We start from the raw sequence: 21,936 nt of genomic DNA, 5'->3' as shown, positions 1-21,936 counted from the left end.
ACCAGGAGGGACAGGCGAAGGCGAAGGCAAAGGCACAGAGAGTTGGACCCAAGCCCCAAGGCACGAGCGGTGTACCCAGAGAAACCACAGACGGAGGCCACCCACCCACCACCCCCTGCCTGCCAGTTAGAGTCATAAACCACAGGTCGCTCCGCTCCGCTCCGTTCCGTCTGTTGCTTTGTAGAAAACCAAAACAATGCGAATGACAATCAACGAATGATTATTGAACGAATAAACGAATGAATGTTGAATGTTTGTTGTATGCCATTCATACTCGTCGTCGCATTTGTTGTTGCATTTTGTCATTCTGTCTTGTCGCCTGCCTCTCTTATTTGCATTGGCAAATAATACCCCCCCATCTCGTACTCCTTGTACTCCTTGTACTTCTCGTACTATTATGGCCAATTAATATTGGCGTGGGCGTGCGCTCATGTTTGTTTGTTTTTTTATTTGTTGTTGTTGTTGTTTTTTCTTTCAATCGCGACTTTTGATGAAGGAAATGTTATGCAAGACAGGCGACAGGCAGGAATCCCCCTACCCTACCCTACCCTAAGCAGAAGGAGGCACTTAAGAGGAAGGTGTTCTATCCATAAACACTGAAATGAATGAATGGATATGGATGTGGCAGCCACAGAGGCGCAGACACAGATAGAGGACGAGGACGAGTACGAGTACGAGTACTCTCGTGTGTTTGTGTTTGGAGGAGTAGATTGATTGGCGGGATAAAGCTCATTTGATGAATTTGATGACTGCGATATGCTAATTGAAAGGTGAGTGGCAGAGGGGAACGGCAAGGGAAGATGGGGAGATGGTAGAAGAGAATTATGAGATGGCATTTACGATTAAAGACATATTATTGATGGGGATATCCGAGTACTACATAGGATAAATGGATATCCATTTAAAGTTGGATATGGGGTAGAAATGCGATCACAGAACATTCTTCTTGTGATACGAAGACATTACCAGCAAAGATCACAAATGAAAACTTAAGAAAATCCTAAGCCAATGCCAACCATAATCTCTCGAATTAAACTCTGAATAAATGACAATGAAAATGCACCTGGAAGAGCAGCCATTTCCCCCCCATCAATTGAGGCTTTTAATGTAGTATTTTCCAACTGTTATTTACAGATCATTCGAAACGCCTTTGAAGGCGACCCAAATGCTGCCTCAGATGTAGGTTAGATCCACAGATACGAGTAGATGCTGTGCTTTCTGTGTGTTTTGTGGCAGAAACTAAAAATTATCATAACCGAAAATTATGGGAAAAATGCAGCAAAGAAAATGGGAGAAACACAGATGGAAATACGTGGTAGAAATAACAGGGAATGGGATGGGAGTGTGATGGGACCGGGGGAATCCTATGCCGCGTGGAAATGTCTAAAATTTGCAACAAGCTGGAACCAATTGCTGTGTGGCAGCCACAACACACACACACACAGCACACAGCAACAATGGCAATGTCAAAGCTAAAGCCGAAGCGCAGTGGAGTGGAGTTGCAGCTATGAAAATTGCGTTAGAAATCTGCAATTTATATCGCAGTTGCAACAGTGGGCAGAAGGAGGAGGAGGAGGAGGCATCCACCCAGGGCGCGGAGGGTATGGATGCCTCTAGTGTGTGGCAGTGCCAGCATACCCTCCCTGCTAGAGTGCATGCCCCTTGAAGAAGAGGGCGGAGGCTGTTGCAGCATCTGCACATCGTTCGATAATCACAATTGTTTGTTGCAGCTTGCGCCGCGCTTGCAACGCGCATTCCTGTCGTCGCCAAAGAGACCCCGGGATTGGGAAGAGATCGGGTGAGATCGGGGTATGGGATCGCAGGTTCGTTCTGTTCGATTCTTGTGTTCGATGGAAAACACACAGGAAACATTGGAAAATTGAGCATGGAAATGGACGAACACACACACACACAAAAAAAAAAAAATAAGGAAAAAAGAAGGAACGAATGAATAAGAAGAATGGCCAGCCAAGCCAGAAAGCCCAGCCAGCCAGTAAAATGTGCAACGGAAAACCTCTTCATTCAGTGGTCTCATCCTCATCCGTTTGCTGTCTCTCTCGTTGCTGGCTGCTGTCTCATTTCGTATGCGCAAGGCGTTGGTGTGTCTGTGGCAAAGAGCAGCGGAGTAGGAGGCATGCCACAAGAGGTAGGCAGAAGCAGGCAGGCAGGCAGCCAGCAGCCAGCAGCAACAGAAAGAGGAGTCGTCTTTTCCGTAGAGTCTTAGAGACTACTGCCAATTTGTTGGCAGATCCCCCGAAACTGGAGCAATTATTGCTGCCTTTCTGTGGGGCAATGCATCATGCATGCAGCAAGCTGGGCATGCGGGGCATGCAGCGGTGCATGGGTTGGTGGTGCCGCAGCGCAGCATGGCATTCAAATCGATTTGGTACGCATCTTCCTGCAACATGTTGCGGAAACAACGAACCGAACGAACGACTTTTTTTCCTACTTTTTTTTTTCCTGCGCCACAGAGAGCGCGCAAAATTGATTTGTTGCCGGCTGAGTGTTAATTGCCACTCCACGACTCCCAAGACTCCGGCCTACTCCTGCGCGACTCCTCGCCAGCGAAAGAAGGAGGCGGCGGACACACGACATGAACTAACTGTAACTCGCTGCCTACAAAAACAAAAGCAAAAGCAAAACTGGGGCACTAGACTCGCTGTGGCATGGAGCGGAGAGTGGAGGCGTGTCCAGCACACACACACACATGGCAGTGGCAGGGGGTGAGGCAGGAGCGAGGGGGTGGGCTATGCCAATTATGAGTGCACACTCATACTTCTATTCGTATTCGTTTGTACGTGTTTGAATGCGTTGAAAACTCACAAATTTCTAATGATGATATATGGGCCACATTGGCCATTGGCCATTGGCTGCTATCAAATTAACAAGATCATCGCTTCCGGCCAGCAATTGCTACAGAGTGCTTGCCACAGAGCATCAGCAGCATGTTGCAGCAAGCGAACAGAGCGAAAAAAACAAAAAAAAAAAAACCATTCAACAGATTCTCGAATTCAATTGACTTGCGCATTAATCTTGAGAGAAACCTCTCTTGGCTGGGGCCCATTTCTCAGTTTGTTTTTGGCCAAAAGCGCAGCGACACGAGCTTTGATTTCACGTCAAAACTCATGGGTGTACAAATGCATCATTTTGATGGTCATCATCAGTCTCTGACTATCGGAAAACAATCGACAAGAGCAGCAGCAGGAGCAGCAGCAGGAGTAGCGGCAGGAGGAGGAGAAACAACTAACGGGGCAGAGACAGACGTACGTTGGCGTTGGCCAACAATTACCCAAGAGGCAGCGGAGACGCCGCTGTTTGCTGCGCTTTGTCTAGGTGCTCCTCCTGCTGCTGTTGCTCCTCTTTCTGTTGACTGCTACAAATTTCAAGCGTCTCCATGAGAGGCAGCCAACGACAGCAATCTACAGTGGAGGATCTAACAGCAGCCAGCAGCAGGAGGAGCAGCAGCAGAAGCAACCAGCAGTTGGAGGAATCAGAGTTGCAGCTAAAGTTAGAGCCAGAGACAGAGCTACAGCAACAGTCACACAGCAGCAGCAGCAAGGAAGTGGCTGCCAACCTGTTTGTGCAGCACTTGACCGTGCAACATGTTGCCGAATTGACAATTTCCAGGCAAGCAGCAGCAGCTAGCAGCCAGCAGCCGCAGCAACTGTTGTTGTCAATTGTCAGTGTGTGAACCCCCTGCCCCTTGCCACCCTGCTTCTTGCCACACAGTCAAAGCCAAAGCCAAAGCCTGGTTTATGCAAATTGCAATGAATTTCCATGGCCATGGCCATGGCTCTCCTGTTCTCTCCATTTCGAGTTCAAGTTCCAAGTGGGCGTTTGATTTCAATCGCAAAACATTTTCACATATCCCCATGGCCCACCACCCCCCTGCTCCTACTGCCTGCCCCCCTGCCATATGTTTGGCTAGCTTTGGTGTCGACACAAACGGATTCTCGTCCTGTTTTTTTGGCTTTGCTTTGCTTCGCTTCGTTTTTTTTTTAGTTTTTTTTTTTTTTTTATTAACGATTTGCCATTTCGATTTTATATTTAGTTATATTTTAGGCTGCGGTCCCCTCGTTATTTTTCATTGGATTGTAGCTCATATTTGGCCTCTTGATCTGCCTCCAATCTGCACATTGCCACACTGCAACACGCTGCCACTCTACTCCCCTTCCGCCCCTCCCTCTGCGATGATCATTAAGGAAAATCATTTTTCACTGCACGTCGCTTATTATTCGTCGACTGATCTGCTGCTGATCTTTTCTCTAGCTCTCGCCTCGAAGCCTGCTTTCAATTTGTCGATTGCCATGTGCTGATATGTATGTATCTGCCTCTCGATCTACCCCCCCTCGATCCACCAACTTATATCCGTTGACAAGACACCATTTCGGGGGCCATTGCCACTACATTCCATTGGGCATTCTTCTGGGGCGGTGGCCTGCCTGCCTGCCTCTCTGCCTGTTTATCTATCGGATGCATCGCCCACGCCTTGTCTCTTGTCTCTGGTCTCTCCTTATCGCGTAATTTGATCTTAATGCTCATCGTGTTTATTGTTTATGCCTCTCCCAACTTCCCCTCGTTCCCCCGCCAATCGAAAATTAATCTTTTCGTGCCTCAAGTGGCGAGGGCGGCGGTGGGGGGCGCTTGCATATTATTCCATCGATTTATCGTTCGGTTCTTCGCTTGTTAGCTGTCAAGTGCGTGTGTCGATGGCATTAGACACATCACATCATCAGCCACGATGTCAGCCACAATGTGACATTTTCAATTGGCCAGAGATTTGGGTACGCCTGTGCGTGAGCGGACTACCTCCAGGAGACGGCCAGTCAGACAGGAGTGGCAGACGGACGGCCAGGCCAGCCAGACAGCCAGACAGCCAGACAGCCAGACGGAGTGTGTGGGATTTTTGGTAATGATGAAAATTGTTCAAATTATATTCATTATTTGTGGTCAAAGCTTGTAGAAGTGAACGATGGAATGAATGAACGAATGGGTCATACACTTTGTGAGGGGAGTACTACAGAAAATTGAATTTAGGAATTTAAGGAAACTTTATGCAGAGAAAGTTCTGGTAAATAGTCTAAAATGTTTTCGAATTTCCGAATAAAAACAAATCGCTGGAAGGAAATATATTTCCACCATCAAATTTACCCTTTCATGTGTCAAGAGTGCCCATAATCTTGCTTCTATCACAGATATACCCATCATATCCAAAGGGTAATCTCTATAGGGAATAATTATGCACTGGATATACCACTTCCACTGCAGTCGCCCCACTCTACTCCCCAACTCCTCCTCCTGCTGCAATGATTCGAAGGCATTGCACGTCGCGCTCTTCGACTCCGTTTGGATCGTTAAAAAAAGAACACGCACTCGAACGAACCGAACCGAACAATCGATTCACATTGATCTATGTGCGTCCGTTGCTGTGGCTGTGGCTGTCTGCCGTCTGCTGTCCGCTGTGTGGCACATTGCATACGAGATATGATTTACGATTGAGCCATGAGGAATGTCACGATTTAATAGGCTTATCGGCACCACGTCTTGGAAATCTTTCAAATCCCCAAACAAACCCCTCCCCCCCGTCCCAGTTTGAAGCGTTTCTGCCTCTGCGTGCGGTCTAATTATTTTATGACAATCTTTGAGTGTCGAGGCCCCCCACTGGATGAGAGAGAAAAGTATTTCAATTTCCCTGCCCCCTACCCTAGCATAAGATTTCCACAGATTTGTTGCCTAATTAAAATTTCAGGCTTGTGGCGCTGCCACACATAAAAATACAAACAAAAAAAAAAATAAAAAAATAATCCTCCACTTTTGAATATAAATTGAACTTTGATTTATATGAAAAAGAATAAATAAATGTATAAAAAGATTGAATGGAATAGTCTGCCCCCTACCGCCCTCCCACTCTTGCGTCGCTGCAGGGGGTGGGGTGGGCCTGGGCCTCCACCTGACACCAACACTTGCATTTTTACGATATGCTGCCCCCATCCTGTGGCAGGCTCTGGGGCATATACTCGTAGATCAAGTGGCGAGTCCAAAAGTTTATGGCACCCAAGCACCCAATGCACATGCACCCGATGCAGCATGCCTCACCACAGCGAGAGAGAGAAAGAGAAGGAATCGTTTAACTTTGATTTCGAATTTTCTGATTTATTTCCCTCAAGTTTCCATAGAGCAGCAGAGCCATGGAAGCGCCGTAGGTCATAAATTTCCCTCATGGGTTGAGGGGTTTTCCCTGCACTACCCCTTCAGCACTCTTCAGACCACCCCCTCTCCACCGTTTGTCTCTTTTGATATGAACGGTAAAAACTCACCATAATTTTTAATTGCAGATATTTATGACCTTACTGGGGCGTCGTTACCAGTCCCTCTCACAGCCTCTAGATGATGGAGAGCCCAACCTGCTCCACCTCACCGACGATCGATGACGGCGTTAGCGGTTCTTTTGTGACCATCAGATGACCATTTTACAGCCGATTTATTTGCGTCCAACGACAGATAAATAGCCAGAGTGGCAGAGAGAGAGAGAGAGGCAGTGGGGTCTTTAGGGCCTCAGGGCCTGTGGCTATTAAAATCAAATAAAATCAATGCCTTACAAAAATGTCGACTCTTTAATGAATCGTCGGTTGTCATAAATCAGTAATCCCATACGATGCAGCCCACATGCATACCTATATGCAGCTGTAGCTGTATCTCTCGCTGACAATAAAAGCGCTGGCACTGGGCCTGGCCCTTGTAATGAGGCATTTATGTATACAAATGTTGAAAATTGTTGCGCTTTAATTTGCTTTTAATTTTTGAATACAACGAACGCACAGCGAGACAAAAAACAATCAGAAATTTCATTTCGAAGCTCATTTGTGGGGCCAGAGTAATACGATCCTTTTGGGGCAGCTTTTTGGGCAGTGTTGATTGTGTGCTGCAACCTTGGCATGATATGCGCATCCTCATCGCTCTCGCTCTCTCTCTTGCCTAACATTTGCCTCCTGTTTTTAAATAAAAAGAAAATACGAATATTTGCCATAAACAAGCCACAGAACAGCGAAGAGGAATTCCTCCCAGTTGGGTCTCATATTTCAATTTCGATTTTTGAATACGATGTGCAATGTGCAACTGCAGCAGCAGCAGCAGCAAACAAGAAGAAAAAGCCAAAGCGGGCAAACAGATGAACAGGCAAATACATTGAATGGTGTAGGAATACGATCGGGTAGACATATACATATATGTATGTATATAGAGGAGCATAATGTTTGTATATGTATCTATGCGTCGGACATGGGCTGCGACACGGAATTGGAGCTTATGGACCCCGCTGAACCTCCCTGGCTGCTGTTCGCATAAATGCAACGCAACTTTTTGGACCCTCTTTTGGCCGATGTTGTCGCTGCTAAAAATGTCCAAAAATGAGGCACAAACATGCGCATGAATTTTGCAACTTGCCACAACAGCAGCAGGACTAACAAGCCCCCACCCCCCCCATTCCCAGTACCCAGTGTCAGCGACATGCGTCCCTGTCCACTGTCCACTGTCCTGTGCTGATGTTATGGCCAGGAAATGCAGCGCAAATAAATGAGCCAGCAGCGGGAGCAGCAGTAGTCTCTTGACCCTCGTCCGCCAATATTTTAGCCATTTGTAATTTTATATTTTGTTTGGAAAAGAGACACAGGAGTGCAGGAGGCAGCAACAGGAGAGGGCAGCCGACATGAGACATGGCAAAAATGCGTTTTGCATTTTAGATTTTTTAGCTTATTGGAAATTCTATATCTGAAACAGGAACATGTGTTACGTTCCGCTCCGTTCGTGTTACTGTTTTTGTTTCCTCCTGGGGGCAGCGAGCGGCACGAGCGACTACGCAGTGTTGCAGCTGTTAATAGCCATTGATGATTAGAGTGTAGCTTTCACGCCCCTGGATGGGGCATTTGCCAAGATGAGCGCCACACTTCCGGCTCAAACTGAAAGCTAATACCAAGAAGCAACCAAAAGAAAAACGAATCAAAATTCAATTAACAGTCGAGATGGACATGAAAAAGGCGTAGCCTAAGCCTAAGCCTAAGCCCAATGCATGACCTTGATTTTTGCAAAGCAAAAGAGGTACAAAAAATTCGAACTTGAACTTGGTAGAACTTTGGCAGAGTCGCTTCAAACTTCTACCTACCGCATTTTGGTTGCAGCAGCAGCAGCTGCGAAGCAGGAGCAGGCGGAGAGGGGGGGGAAGGAGGAGAGTCTCAACGGTTTGGCGGCATCTCTCGCAAGTGGCGTTTTGTCAAATATTTTCGAACAGTTTCTTCTCCCTGTCTCCCTGGGTATCGAAGGCAATGGAGCGCGGAGGCACTGCTCTTCACGACTTTTATTTAATGAATTTCGCAAATGTTTTCAAGGCAGCATCTCACGCATGCGAATGTCTCCTCCATCTCCATCTCCTTGAATGCGATGCGATGCGATGCCATCGATGAAAACTTGTCCCTCTCTCTCGCTCTCTCTCTATCTCTCTCACGCGCGGGTACACAATGTGCAAATAATTGTCTCAATTCCGCAGATTCCTTGAGATCTGGAAAATGTTGAAAGAAACTCTGAATGGAGCTGGAGCAGCAGCAGCAAGCAGCAGCCCAGCAGCAGCGGGTGATTATCGGTGTATCGTTTTTGGCATCTGAGTCTTTAGGCGCCTCTTGGGAGATGCGTTTTTGAGGTACTCGTACTTGTATCTGATAGATTCGCTTGGTGTAGTATTGGAGTATGGAAATTGGTGTCATTTAATCTTCCTCATTCCTCGTTTCTCATTCCATTTCGCAGAAAAGTCATCAAAAGAATTATATTCCCATTGATTTGTGGCTGCTGCTGCTGGGTACAACAACAGGGTACAAGCGTAGTTCGTTCCTTGAATTCCATTCCCATTCGGATCGCAGCAGCGGCTACGTAAATTACTAGAAAGAGAATGAGGGAGAGACGGAAGGCTGGGCAGGGAAAGAGGTGCCTTTGCCATTCCGTTGGAACAGAATGAATTGCCAAACGCAGATGACAATGAACGGAGGAGACCCCAGCCCCAGACCCTGAAGTGCCTCAAAATACAAAAAAATACAAAAAAACAACAACAACAAAAAAAAAAACAATCGTCGTCAGTCAATTCCAATGCGATTTGGGGTATGCGCGACAGGTATGCCTATGAAAACCGGGCTCACTGCCAGGCTCCTCCAAAGTCAAAGCCACAGTCAGTCTCAGTCTGAGTCTCAGTCTCTCTCGCTATCTCACTCTGCTCTTTCTGCTGTTTCGGCGGCTAAAACTTCTGGCGACAATTTTTCAATTGTCTGCCGCAACTTTGGCAACCATGGAGGTCGTCGTCGTCGTCGCTGGAGTCGCTGTAGTCGCCACAGTCTTCGTTGTTGCCATCGCATCGCATTGCTCACATAATCGACGAATGAAAAGCGCCGCAAAATTGCAACTTGCATATAAAAATCTGTTTTTGGCTTTGGACTTGTTAATTGCACTGCTGCCTGCTACATGAATGGTGCACAAGAGTATTGGTGGAGGGCATTTGGGGGCAGGGATGGCAGACTGAGGCATTTAATTGTGCACCGGCTACTGTTTACCCGAAGGCTGCTGCTGGCTGCCTGGCTGCCTGACTGCCTGCCACCTTGAACCTGATGATTCGCCAATTGTCTGGCTTTCTTTGGGGTCTGGGCCATACCCAGTAGATGAGCCTCAGTCCTCAGAGCGAGAGAGAGAGAGAGACTCCGCCATGTGCGTGGGCAGCTCCAATTACGCGTACGCGTTCATACCAATAACAAAACCCTAACCGCCTTGACGCCTCCCGCCGCGTTGCACTCCTCTCACGCTTCGATGGGCCTCACCTGAAGACCCACGAAGACCACCGAAACCGAAGCCAAACGTTTCTCTCTACCCTCTGGCAAAACAAAAACAAAACTAATTAATAAATTAATTATGCCATTACAATAATACACACACACACAGACACTCTCTGCGGCGGAGAACCCGTAGTCGTACCCTTAACCGGGGCGTCCAATCTCAATCCCATGCCTTGGCCCCGAGACTCCACTCCTTCTCCGCCTCCTCACGCACTTTAATTATGAATATTTTCATGCTAAAATATGCATGCACTTGCCAAAGGAACTGGAGAGATGTGGTGTGTGTGGTACCAACAAGGGGTATGACATGGGGTATGCTGGACTGTCGAAGGGTAAGAAAGGATATGCAAGCCTTCCTTCGAGAGACTTGGGCGAAAGCAATAAGCTACTTTTACCCATTGATGCTTCGAAATTTTATTTGAAATTTTAGTTGATCAATCAATCGTTATAAAGTTTATTTGAAATATGTTCAATTTAAAATTTTGTATTGATTTTATTTGATTGTAATCCAAGTATATTTTTTTTCTTGCAGACACTGCCTCATTGGTAATAATGGAAATTCAAATTAATATAAATATGGTAAGTTTTCCTATACCTACAAATTTTCAATGTTTATAAGCTTATCTGAAAAATATAAAATAAATGAAAACCACATCTAGTCGTCAGCATTCCCAGGGTTTCACTCACTAGATTCCTCCTTTTCAGATTCCCTTATAAAACGACATTAATCTCTTCACCCTTTCTCAATTTTCTTATTGAAAATTGAACTAAAGTGTCCGTAAATATAAAAAATTATATGAAAATTATTAAATCAATCAGCAAATGTTGAAGTCGCCACTAGAAGAGGGGTATGCAAAGTATGTTTATTTCTTCAATAATTTAAAATTTTTGTAAACTATATGCCACATTCCATTAAATGTACAATGGGTATCATCACTTCGAATCCCCGTAGTCAGGCATTCATATTGTAGTTCTTAGCTGTTTTGGTGGTGTTCAGGTGGCTGTTGGCTCTTGGCTGTTGTTCCTCCAAACGGGAGTTGACTTAATTAACCGCCCCAGGTGAGGCGAGGCGGCTGCTGCTGTTGCTTGCCACAACAGTGGATTGAAATGGTGGAGTGAGGGAACTCGATGGTGGGGGTTGGAATGATGGGCAGAGGACAGGCTGCTGCTTGGCTTCGGTTTTTGACATGGCTCTGCGTTTTCTTTTTATTAGGCAGCTAATTAGTGACATTTGAATTCATTAAAAACAAAACAAAAGAAAAGAAAATACTCGCATCAAAATGGGCAATTTTATGGAAATTAACCGAAAGAACGAAATTACGAACCGAAAAGGGTATAGGGTACACATACAGATACAGATAGAATCTCTATTGCATTTTATTCCAAGTTTATTCTCATGTTAACAGTTCTATTATCCTTGTGGCTATATCTGTGTATACCTTCCTGGTCCCTGAATCCAACTGAATCCGCTGGAACCCCTGAAAATGCGGCGCTGCTTGAATGATAAATCGCACCATTTACGTGTGTGCGCCCAGGCAAATATATCAGCCAGTGAAGGTCATAAATATTAATTGTGTTTCGGTGAGGGGCTTGAGGTATACATATACATACATACATATATAGATAGGTATAGGCATAGGTAAGGTCCCTGCCACAGCACCAGCTTCAGACCCCGGATCGGTGCTTATTTTGCATGTCTCTCGCCAGTTACTCGTATGTGTGTGTGTGAGTGTGTGTGTTGCTGTTGCTGTTGTTGTGCCTGTGGCGAATCGAGTGTTTTGTTGTTGTTCCCTGTGGAAACCAGGTTCTCCCGTTGTTCCCCTGCCATTATCAATCGATCGAACGCGAGCTGCATTTGCTTAGCGGTTTTTACTTGAATCGAATCACAATACGTGGGGCAGCAACAAGGGACAGGGACAGGGGCCGGGGCTAATAAATATTCAACATTCGTGGAAGTGGATTATGTTTTTGTCGTATGCCGCAGAGATGCTGCGGCCATGATATGTATATCCTGGCCAAACAACAAAAATATAAAACAAGTGACAAACGGAGACATGTCTACCCCAGTCTGCTCTCCATCGATAGACGACTTTCATTAGGGTCTCTCACCTCTTGGCCTCAACTTTGGCACAACACACAGGTAATGGATGGATGGATGGATGGAGGCATGGAGCCATGTATATCCAGCCATGGAGCCATGCAGCAAGTGGCCTGGAGTCAAGAGTTATTCATAAGCGTGGATTGGTCTCGAGTGTGGAGTGTCGAGTTTGTCGAGAGGGAGCGCTATGTGCTGTGCTGGTGCTGTGATTAATATCCCAGGAATGCAGTTTATTGTTGCGCGACGACAACGGCGAAGCTGCTGCTGCTGCTGCCCCTGTTAGACGCTGGGCGTGGCAGTAGGAGACACATGCCACAGAGGGGGCGGGGTGGAGCGGGTTAGGCGGCCAGGAAGTTAGCACATGTGAGGGTCAGAGCAGAGCAGCCATAACCATTGTGGAAAGGCGCAATGCTCTTGCATCCTCTCTCTTTCGAAAAGACCGCAAGGCGACGCAAATTTGTGTGCAATATATGTACGTTGTTGCTTTTTCTTGTACGGCTTCAATACCCTGTAAAAGGAGAGTAAGCAGAGAGGCATAGCAAGCCGGAGCAGTATTTCCTATGAGGTATTTCCTGTAAGATGTTTTATTTTTGGTTGATCCCATAAGGTTTATATGTATGCTTGAACTGCAGGAGCTATGGGATGGATAAGGGTAGTATTTTTTGATCCGTATAAAATATAACCTGATGGAAACCGAATTTTTTGAAGATTTTAAAGATCGAGTAATTTTTATGAAATTATTCACGTTAATTCTCAATTTTTTTTACAATCGGACTATTGTTAAACCCAGAATAAGTCAAATGAGGTGTTCATAGGGTATTCAGCGTGTTGCCATTTCTGCTGACAGAGTTGCCATATATTTTATGAGGCGATTTCCTCTGAAAATTCCACACTTAAAGGGTATACTTTAGTCGAATTCTCATTGAAATTCATATATTATTCTTCTATTTTTTGTTGTTTTGTTTTTTTTTTTATCTCAGATATTTTTTGTTCAGTTATAAATTACATTGGCCATGGGCACATGCCTGTATGCGTGTTAGCATGTGTGTGTGTGTTGCATAATCTGTATGCTGAAATCTTTGGCAAGAGGGGAGAGAGCCCCATCTCTAGAACAATAGCAGAGGCTCGCGCACAATGGAGCCAAAACTGAAGCTGAAGCTGGTTGGTACAGTGTGTGGCAGGAATGACCGCCACTCTCATAATAGAGTCATAAAATTTTAGTGCGCCGCTTGGTGGATTCCTCTCGATCGGGCCAGCAGAAGCACCCCCCGTGGCGCCTCCTCTTGAGGCCACACCAAAGTCAAAGTCGTTTCGCTTTGTTGGCCATTGTCCCGGGCCATTTACTCGGGTAAACCATAGAGACAGACACAGGAGAGGGAAATATATAATTGTGATTAATTATACGACATAAAAATGCTTTAGATTCAACATTCAACATTTTGTTGCATTTATTAAGCCGACAAAATCACTCCAAATGAGCGGCTCTCAAAGATTTATGCAACCGCAAAAAGGGTAGCCGAAAGCTACAGGCATCCAATTGACTGACTGATCCACGGATCCTATTATCAATTGTAATAAAGGCAGTAATAACTGCAGGGCGTGGCTGGGGAATAGGAGTATTTATGGGCTGCAAAATGCAAATAATAATTTGAGTGAAAATTGCCAAACAGTTTTGATCCCATTATCTCCAGGGGTTATCTGCACTTCAATTTCATGCGAGTATCTGCTATAAATATCTGTATCTTTAGTGGAGTATTCCACTACATATTCCATGAGTATTCCCCTGGCCAGGGGCGAGACCTTAATTGAGTTCATACGGTGCACATTTTTGATTGTCAATCGTTGTCATGGAGGCCGGCCGCAGGAGGACAGGCGGAAAAACATCGAATGCCTAGTACAGAGGAGAGAACTTCACTCTGATCCGATCCGATCCGATCCGGTCTGCTCTCTGCCTCTGCTCGCGGCGACAATGGTGCTGCACTTGAAGCATGCAACTGTTGCTGCTGCTGCTTCTGCTGCTACTGCTGACTTCGTTATCACACAGAACATGGCAGCACATGGGAATTGTAGCCCCCAATGCCATTGCTAGTGTGCCGCCTTGTGACGGACCAACGGAGGCGGCGGCGGCCTCTTCTGGGGCTCTTCCAGAAACAATGAATGAGTAGGAAACAAAGCACTAGCAGCACCCAGCATCAGAGGAGAATGAGGAACACAAGCCATGACATGAGGCAATCCATCCGAACAGCCAACCATCCAACCATCCGTTGCGGCAATCCAAGTCCTGGGACTGGGTCTGGGTCTGGGACTGGGCAAAAGGCAGTGGCATTTCATGCTCATCAAATGCTGCGTTGACATTGAACAATTGCGCGTAATGTTGTCGTACACTTGACAAGCGCGCAAATTGTAGTGCTACCTGTACCTGTAGCCTGTGCCTCTATCTGCAGCCTTTTGCCTGGTACTTTGAACTGAAATCTTGCTCAAAGCGAAAGCTATAAACGGTGGCTTCAGCTTTGACGTTTTGCTTGTGTTGCCTTAACTCAAACGCTAGCCTCAATATCGATCTACGTTTGGTTTTAGCCGAAAAAGAAATACCTAAATGCGGGGCCGAAGGTTTCTTGTGTGCGGATAAAGGATTCGCTCAGCCTATATGCTCTGATGAGTGTCAAAGAAGTGACTTTATTTTATTATGGTGTTGCTTTAATCCTGCCCTTTAGTTAATTCTTCTCTGGAGACTTGCAAAAGGATTCAAAATTGTTCTACCCATGATCATATACACCCCTTTGTTGCGACAATTACAGGGTATATGAAACAACTACTTTTGATGGAAATTGGCAGAGTTGTCTGTCTGTCTGTCTGCCTGGTCTGTCTGCTGTCTCTCCACTGATTGTTGCAACGTTTGTTTGCTTGCTTGCGGCCTTAATGAAGCGAACGACATTCACCGGACAAGCAGCAGACAAGCTGCACTCTGTTTCTCTAATCCGTTGCACTCCGCATCCACTCTAAGCATCGATGTCAGAGCCCAATCGCCAAATATGCAGCGACAAGTCCTCCTTGCTAAATGCTATCCAGATTAATAAGTCGTCTCCTCCCCCCCTACACCCGTCGCCATGTTGTGGCCGTGTGCGGGTGATGTATGTGTGTGTGTTGCATCGATGCAATGGTAAAAGTCAAAAGTCATAGCAGCAAAGACGGTTCTAGACTCCCTCAAAGCAGAAAAGAACCAACGCTCATTGGGGAACAGCCTCGCGCTCTCTCTCTCTCTTTCTCGCTCTATCTCTGCGGAGGCAGTTACTGGGTACTGGGTACCACTGGGGGGCTGCTACCAAATTTGGACTGGGCAATATTTTGTTGGTTTGGCAGGCCGTTAGAGATTTGCAAAAAGGTAAAACTGTAAAATGCATTTCGGCCTACCGTAAATGGAGCGAGCGAAAAGCAAGCAAAACGCACGATAACGAAAGAAAAGTGCAAACAATGTTGCATGCCTCCAACAGAGGCAGCACACACACACACACATACTGAGACAGAGAGAGAGAGAGAGAGACAGAGGAGAAGTGTGCAAATTTGCCTTTCAATGCCAATGCAAACTGCTGGATGCAAACTAGAACGAAAACAGCAAACAAAATACAACAGCAAAAAAAAAAAAAACAAAACGGGCCAACAGACAATGAAGGAAATGTTGCACATGTGACTGCAACTGCCACTGCCACCGCCTGATAATCGTTTGCCTCGTTCGCAACTTCGATCCCTAAGTGGCAAGGTATTCCGATTCCATTCGGAAATAATTGCCAATGGCCAATGCCATTTCGAAAAGAAACTTTTTTCTTCCTCCCTTTTTTTTTTTGTGTTTCCCAAAGCACAGCAGCAGCTGTGAAATTCTCGCCAAGAAATTGCAAAAGGCAAAAGCATTACGTGTTCTCATATTAATAGACAATTACCCCCCTCACCCGCTTGCTAATGCGTGCTGACCTCTGAGCTGAGCAAACTATTCCTTCAGCTGCTTAAAGCCAGGGTATGCTGTGCCCTAGGGCTCGGCTCACTCTTTTCTTGGTTTATTTCTGAACTAGATATAAGCCAAAATCTAAAGATTGATATGCGCATATTTAGATGCACTTTTTGGCTGCACTTTGCACTTTTGCTTCTTTGGCTTCTGAACAATTTTATAATCCATTTCAATTACAATCGATAGCTGCATTAAATCTACCTTTCAGGCCCCCTTCTGTTCGAAATTATATCGATTTAAAGAAAAGAAAGTTTTTTTCTTTCTGTTTTTGTGTGGAGAACGAGGCTGAATTTTATGCATGCGACCCCGAAAGGTCGCGCCGGCAGTAGTCGAGCGGGCAGGCAGCAGCTCCACCGATCTGCCGTTTCAGGCCACTCATAAATTGCATTTGTGTGGGGAGAGGATCGTGGATCGTTGGCAGCCAGCCAGCCAGTCTGCCAGTCAGCCTGGTTTCTGTTACTGCTGCTGCTGTTGCACCGTCATTAGCTTGATTGAATCTTATTGTTGGCAATTAACCTTCGCCGCTAGGGGGGCGAGCGCCTGAAAGGTCTTCGGAGGTCTACAACATCCATTCGCCGTAACATTCTGAATAACTTCATTTGTGGGGGGGAACACGATCATAACATTGGCCATAACATGTCATCTCTGGTCGATGCTCAACTAATTGCCAGCGACAAGTTCCGTCCCGTCAATTAATTAGCAAAAACGCCAACGGATTAGGCCAACAACAACAAAAATATAACCAAAAGCCAAAAATCCAAGAGATTCATTTGCATGCAGCACACTGCACAAAGTGTCACTGGCTCTGGCGAAGTGAATCCTGCCCAGAGAGAGAGAGAGAGAGGACAAAAGCGATTTGTCAGACGTGGCAGACAGACGTCTGCGGCTTATATTTGTGGCTCATTTAAGACTTCACTTCCTACTTACGTTTGGAATATGCACAACGACCGAGTATGGCCATGGCCATAGACATTGCATTGCATTTAGTTAGATGAACGACTGACGACTGCTTTTACCACTTTACCTTACCACTCCCCGTGGCACGGCATGTCACGGCATGGCATGGCCATCTAAATTGCATGCAGCGCGCCTTTGTCATGACATGACAGCAGCCTAATTCATCATTATGGCTACACAGCTCCAAAGACGACGACGACGACTACATGGCTATAAGATTGTAGGGGGGGAAAATCTGTGGGTATCTTGCAGGATTGAGAGAGTTTTTTGTTTCTTCTTTTTTTTTTTTTTTTACTGTTTTGTCGCGACTTTCGCTAGACGTTTGGCATGAGATGAAGTTTGCATCTGAGCAGCGATCTCGTTAGCCCCGAAGTTGCGGACTGCAACTTGCAACTCCCAACGTGATTCATTCATGCGCAGTAGTTGGATTTTGTTCGCTTGCATGCAGCTTCAACGATGATGATAATGATGATGCTGATGATGATTATAATGCTTATGCCTAGGAGTTGCAAGGGGAATGCTGCACTCTGTCGATAGGCTGCTGATGATTCGCCCGCCGCCTGTCGACATTCAACACAGAGAGGCCAAGACCGACGACATTATCGCCAAAGCAAAAGTCAGGGATGTCAGCGTCAGGCACCAGGCCCCAGGCATGGCAAAGATGTTGCTGCAGTTATTTGTATGGTTTATTATCTCCAGCATAATATCTACTTCACTCACTTCACTCTCTCGTGTGGGGCCAAAAGGAGAGTTATTCAAAGGCCACGCCTCAAAGTGAAACTTCTGAGATGCAAACGAAAAATTATGAAGCATTTGAGCTGCAGATTAATGCAAGCTGCAATTAATTCTATCGCATAATGACATCTTCACTTCTTGCACTGATTCCTGCTTTGCCGCAGAGCATGCCAGGGGAGGGGTTGGGTGCAACCTACCGATCATCGACCCAGTTAGCCAGAAGGCACAGCACCCCCCCACCACCACAGCCGCAGCACTTTTGGCTACCAATTTGCTGACATGCGCCAATTCCGACGAACAGCGAAAAGGTGTCAGACATTCAGGCAAAAGCAGTCCAGCAGGCAGGCAGAAGGCAGCAGGCAGGCTCTTAATCATCGAACCGTTGAGGACAAATGCCATGCACGACTTCATTATTAGGCAACCTCATATGCACAGCATCATCATCATCATCATCTGATGTTGTTGTCGCGTCTGGTAGCTCGTGACATGAGGTCCAGATTGCTGGCCGTGGCACCAGGCTCTCCTCTGATTAGTTTTACATCCCAATCCCCCCTCCACACTTTACACCATTCTTCTGGTGGCTAACTTTCATTTCCTTCTCATCAGCAGAGCGGGCCGGCGAGTGCCAGGGAGACACGAAAATGTCCCTCAAATTTGTTTGTCAACCGCAGCACATAAAACTCGAGCCAGGAGGAGGAGCAGCAGCAGCAGCAGCAAGAGGAGGCCTGGCCTGGCTTGGCTTGCCTTTGGAGGGTCCATTAAATTCCTCTCTTCGACTCTTGGCTGTCGCTAATGAAGTCATAAAACCGCATGACATTTTCGCTACCTCCAAGGAAAGCCCCATGGATCTCACTTTTTGTCAGACGCGGGAGATCTTTCTTTCGGTTCAGTCGCTGTCCTACACACACACACACACACACACACACAAACAATTGTCTGCTGCTGCTGTCTGTCCGTCCGTCTGGGCATTTCAATCGTTCCAATATGCAAATGGAACTTCGCCCGCTGCCACCCACAGACCACAGACAAAGCGACGACAGCCACAACGGAGGAGCAGCAGCAGCAGTACGAGTCCTGTCCTCAACGACGATCCATATGACCATATGTTCATATCGGGCATGAAATCTTTCGCTTTCGATTGGGGCAGACGAACGGACAAACGGATGGACCGTCTCTTGAAAGGTGCCCCAATCTGCGACGAGGCTGCTCAACGGTGCCCCAATCCCCAGTCCCCTTTGGCTTTATCTCCTTTGAGTGGATTTTCTGCATTTCATTTGGTTTCGCTCGCCACCGCTTCACCGCTTCGTCGCTTCGTGCTGCAAATATGCAAAAATGCTGCAATCTCTGGGGCACGTTCGGAGGGCCTTTCGTGTCATAAATGGCATAAATATTCCTTACTTCTTTCTTGACCGAACAACCTAAATATTTTAGCCTCTCCTTCAGTTCCAGTTCCAGTTGCAGTGCCGCTCGCTGTGCCTGCTGCATTTTTCTCTGATTATTTTTTAACAATGCGAATGCTTCGAGGAGCACTCTCTGTGCTCCGCCTCAGGACTTTCACTTTTCGTTGTAGCTCTCTTATGAAAACGAAATTAAATCGTTTTTCATTTTTATATATATTACAGAGGATTATTAATGTTCGATTGGGTAGGGTGGGTTCATCGGGGTTGGCTGTGGTGTGTAGAAGCAGATAAATTGCATTGTGGAAAGCTTTGGCATTTTAAGTGGTTTGCATTTCCAATAGAGACTTTACTTTTGTATCTGCAATTGGAAGAACAATTACTAGCGAGTAAAGAGAGCAAAGTAAAGGGATTCATTCGGAGTCATTAGGCAAGCAGCTGTGAAATTCTCGTCCTACAATTACGAAAAAAAGGAAAGTCGAGCTGCAGACACTTCAGATACCCTCACAGAAGCAGCAGTATTATCTTTGGAAAAAACGATTTTATCTAAGGTTTTTTTAATCAGTTTTAAGCTAAATATTAATTAAATAAATAATAAAAAATAAAAATGAAATATTAATAAAATATAAATAAAATAAATACTTATCCTATAAGCTATTTTTCTTATGGTATATGTGTGTGTTAATATTCCTCTATTGATCATATCCATGGCAGCTATATTATTTATAGTAAGAAAAGTTCTAATAGATGGAAAAACGTGTAAACTATCAAGCTAAATAAAGGTATTATACCCCTTGAGAGGGCATTAAAAGTTGTGTCTGTATAATATATGTAGTAATAATAAAATATATATATAATAAAATCCAACAATGTTGCGGGGGCCACATTCAGTATCTATTCAATCCGCTCAGGCAAAATGTTCGAAGTCCGAAGAGACCGCAATAACAATTTGGGCCTAAAAGGCTATTGGATACGTTTAATCGGAGGGTTTCTCGAGGCCCGTACACTACTGAATAATCCGGAAATGGTGAACAAACATACCACAACGTACTATGCTCGGGATCAGATGAAGTCCGTCATTTTGGGGATTAAGTGAATTTGAATATATGTATAAAAACTTACCCGGCTCACCATTTGCAGGGCTCTGGGGCTCTACATGAATACGGAGGAGCATGCACTGCTGCCACTTCGCAGGGCGTGGCATGTGTTCCTCTTTGGGCAGCTTTCTATCATGTACTTGTCGATGATCTATGGATTGCTGGACGAATCTCTGGACAATGTTGTCGAAATGGGTCGTGATCTGGCCTTTTTGATTGGGGTCTGGGCGAGTGACAAAGTGCATGTCGTGTGTTTCCTACGGAATATCCTTTTTCTTTCAGATGTTTTTCATAATATTCAAGATGGTTTTCTTCAGTCTGTATGCGGATGAAGTGGACGAAATAATCGATGCCCTGGAGCAGGATCATCATGCGGAGGTCAAGGGTCCGGGCACTGCTATTAATCGAGCGACTAAGCGTCGGCATTTTCTATTACTAATGGCATTGGATTTTGTTTGGACCTTTGCCGTAGTCATATTTATCATTCTCCTGATAAGTACGCCCCTCTGGGCAGACCAGACACTGCCCTTTCATGTGGCCTTTCCGTTCGAGTTGCACGACCCATCCAAACATCCGATTGCACATTTCATCATCTACATGTCGCAGACTTTCAGCATTGTGTTTGCTAACATTTGGCTCGTGGCCACCGAGGGCCTGTCCGTGTGCCTCTACTCCCAGGTGACGACTGCGTTGAGTGTCCTGTGTGTGGAGCTGCGACATCTCCCACAGCATTGCACAAGCGATGGACACGAGGATGGCCTGCGATGGGAGCTCAAGCGTCTGATCAGGAATCATCAGAGTATCATTCTGTAAGCACTTGCGAGGAAGGAGTCGTCTACCATTCATAGCACAATTTAATTGCAGTATTGTGGATCGCTGCAATCAGCTGTTCCATGGACCCCTCATCATGCAAATGATTGTCAACTTTATGCTGGTCTCCCTCTCCGTGTTTGAGGCCATGATGGCCAGGCACGATCCCAAGGTGGCAGCCGAGTTTATGGTACTGATGATTCTGGCCCTAGGACACCTCTCGCTGTGGTCGAAATTCGGAGATTTGATGTCCCAGGAGTCGATGGAGGTGGCCATGGCTGCCTACGAGGCGTACGAACCGAATGTTGGCTCCAATGGAATCCATCAGGATATACGCTTTATAATTGCGCGTTCCCAGCAGCCATTGATAATGAGAGCTAGCCCCTTTCCGGAATTCAATTTGATCAACTACATGGCTGTGAGTGGTTCGCATATGACGGCGGAAAACTGTATCCCATCATCCCATGACTATCCTTTCAGATACTGCATCAGTGCTATGTGCTTCTCACGCTCTTGTTGAACACATTGGATTAGATGGAAAATTTTAATCTTTCCACTCTAAATATATCAATATATCACTTGATTTGCCTACAAATAGATTTATTTCTGCTGGAAAATGGTTTATGTATACAACTTCCAAAGTGATTTCTTTTTCATAAAATGTTTGCCTTAACCCCTGTGGAATTGATTTACGCCTCCTTTTAAATTAAAACAAATGAAATTATGATTGTATTTATATTTTTTTTTTAGGTTTTATTTTTATTTGCATTGTTTTGTTTTTTGTGTGGTTTTTGTTTTTGTGTGCCTAAATTATTTCTGCACAATTTAATGAATTTTTTAGTTAGCGAAAACTATGGATTGTGGATATACAATATTTGTTTGTGTGTTTCCGCATAATTAGTTGGCTCTCTATTCTCTATATTCTAAACATTGGAACATTTTGAGTTGCTCGTAGTAGTATATTTTGTCCGTTCTCTCC

General features: G+C 45.5%; 1 protein-coding gene across 1 annotated transcript; it reads left to right on the top strand.

Annotated features, from left to right (window-relative positions):
* Positions 1–19,966: 19,966 nt before the first annotated feature.
* On the top strand, positions 19,967–21,647 carry LOC111071600 (odorant receptor 65a-like). The gene is made up of 5 exons (XM_022363028.2): positions 19,967–20,121; positions 20,191–20,368; positions 20,430–20,956; positions 21,012–21,375; positions 21,438–21,647. The coding sequence occupies exons 1-5, from the start codon at positions 19,967–19,969 to the stop codon at positions 21,489–21,491; spliced, it is 1,278 nt and encodes a 425-aa protein (XP_022218720.2). The 3' UTR covers positions 21,492–21,647.
* The last annotated feature ends 289 nt before the right edge of the window (positions 21,648–21,936 follow it).

The sequence above is a fragment of the Drosophila obscura genome, unplaced genomic scaffold (assembly GCF_018151105.1).
Source record: "Drosophila obscura isolate BZ-5 IFL unplaced genomic scaffold, ASM1815110v1 contig_1, whole genome shotgun sequence".
In the NCBI taxonomy this organism is placed as follows: domain Eukaryota; kingdom Metazoa; phylum Arthropoda; class Insecta; order Diptera; family Drosophilidae; genus Drosophila; species Drosophila obscura.
Note: the sequence above shows the minus strand (reverse complement) of the source record. Positions and strands in the feature narration are given on the sequence as shown.